Here is a 1,648-nt window from a genome sequence, read left to right on the forward strand (position 1 = left end):
CTTTTAGTTTGCAAAAATACAAGGAAACATTTTTTTTTTTTTTAATAAATAAATTAATTCAGTCTAACTTTCAAAATGATTTACAAGCTTTACAACGAAATCCAAGGGCCTGTAGGCAGACCCCAATTCAGCAGTCCGACACATCTCAAAGCATCTCAAAGCGGAGCGCATTTGTGATCTTTGTAGTTTCTCTGATAGGCAAAACTTTTCCAGCACTTGGTGCACGTGTACGGTTTTTTCCCCGTGTGAACGTGCATGTGCGCCTTCAAGTTGTTGGGCTGCGTGAAACTCTTCAAACAAATGTCACAGGTAAACGGCTTCTCCCCGGTGTGCACGAGCCGGTGCCTTTTCAGGTTGGCCGACAAATGAAACGCCTTCCCACACGTTTCGCACTTGTGCGGTTTTTCGCCGGTGTGGGTGCGCGCGTGCATCTTCAAAGAGCTCGACAGCTTGAACAGCTTCCCGCACGACGCGCACTCGTGAGGTCTTTCTCCCGAATGCAGAAACACGTGGGTTTTATACGAAGCCCTCAGAGAGAAGTCTTTGCCGCAGACGTCGCACCTGAAGGGTTTCTCTCCCGTGTGGAGCTGCGCGTGCATCCGGAGGGAGTGCGCGCTGCTGTACCTTCTGTCGCACAGCGCGCACGCGTGAGGCTTGCCGTCGCCCGAGTGCAGCTGCGAGTGCGCTTTTAACGCGTAGGCGGAGCTCAGCAGCTTCCCGCACACGTCGCAGCGCCGAGCGTTGCTCTTATCGCCCGCGTGTCCGCCCTGGCCGTGCGTGAGGATGTGGTTCCTCAGGACGTAATTATACTGGAACGTTTTCCCGCACATTTCGCACATGAACCGCTTTTCCCCGTGCACTCGCATGTGGCCTTTCAGGGTGCTCCTCTGGTTGAATCGCCTGCCGCACACCTCGCACACGTACGGCTTGTCGCCGGTGTGAATGAGGACGTGTCGTTTTAGAGTCCCGGAGAGCGCGAAGCTCTTCCCGCAGACGTCGCACGTGTGCGGCCTCTCGCCCGTGTGCACGCGCAGGTGGTGTTTCAGAAGCTTGTGATATTTGAAGCTCTTATTGCAGTGGCTGCATTTTATCGGCCTGTCGTTTGAATGGATCCTTTTGTGGTAGTTCAACGTGCCGATGAGGGAGAAGCACTTGCCACAGGTGTCGCATCTGTAGGGTTTCTCGCCCGTGTGCACCCTCTGGTGCATGTATAAACTCCTTTTGATCGTGAACCCCTGTCCGCAGGTTTCGCAGGCGAACGGTTTGACCTCGGCGTGGACGAGCTCGTGCGCCGCGAGGTCCCTGAAGCTCTTCCCGCAGGTAGCGCAGGGAAACTTCTGCTTCTCGGGCTTCTGCGAGTGCTTGCGAAGGTGGGTCTCCAGCGCTCTCTGCAGCGTGAATTTCTTTCCGCACTTTTCACAAGCGTGAGGCCTGGCGATTGAATGCACGCGTTTGTGCTGCACGAGAGAAAACATCTTCGGAAAGGCTTTCCCGCACTGATCGCATTCAAAAGACTGCTTTGATCGCGGGACTTCAGTTTGATTGCTTGACGTCTGTGAGGCTCCTTCCTGATCTCCAGACCAGCTCCTGTCATCAGCTACGGGTGAAATAAAATAACTATAATCGCAGTTTTATATATATATATATA

At 53.3% G+C, this 1,648-nt stretch overlaps 1 protein-coding gene across 1 annotated transcript; it reads right to left on the reverse strand.

Annotated features, from left to right (window-relative positions):
* Window positions 1–42: 42 nt before the first annotated feature.
* On the reverse strand, window positions 43–1,602 carry LOC122331721 (zinc finger protein 93-like). The gene has a single exon (XM_043229233.1). The coding sequence runs from the start codon at window positions 1,473–1,475 to the stop codon at window positions 156–158; it is 1,320 nt and encodes a 439-aa protein (XP_043085168.1). The 5' UTR covers window positions 1,476–1,602; the 3' UTR covers window positions 43–155.
* Between the last annotated feature and the right edge of the window lie 46 nt (window positions 1,603–1,648).

This window comes from Puntigrus tetrazona, chromosome 3 (genome assembly GCF_018831695.1).
Source record: "Puntigrus tetrazona isolate hp1 chromosome 3, ASM1883169v1, whole genome shotgun sequence".
Lineage (NCBI taxonomy): Eukaryota > Metazoa > Chordata > Actinopteri > Cypriniformes > Cyprinidae > Puntigrus > Puntigrus tetrazona.

Coding starts and splice junctions, on each gene's coding strand:
- LOC122331721 (XM_043229233.1), bottom strand. CDS start 1,475: ATGTTTTCTCTCGTGCAGCACAAACGCGTGCATTCAATCGCCAGGCCT.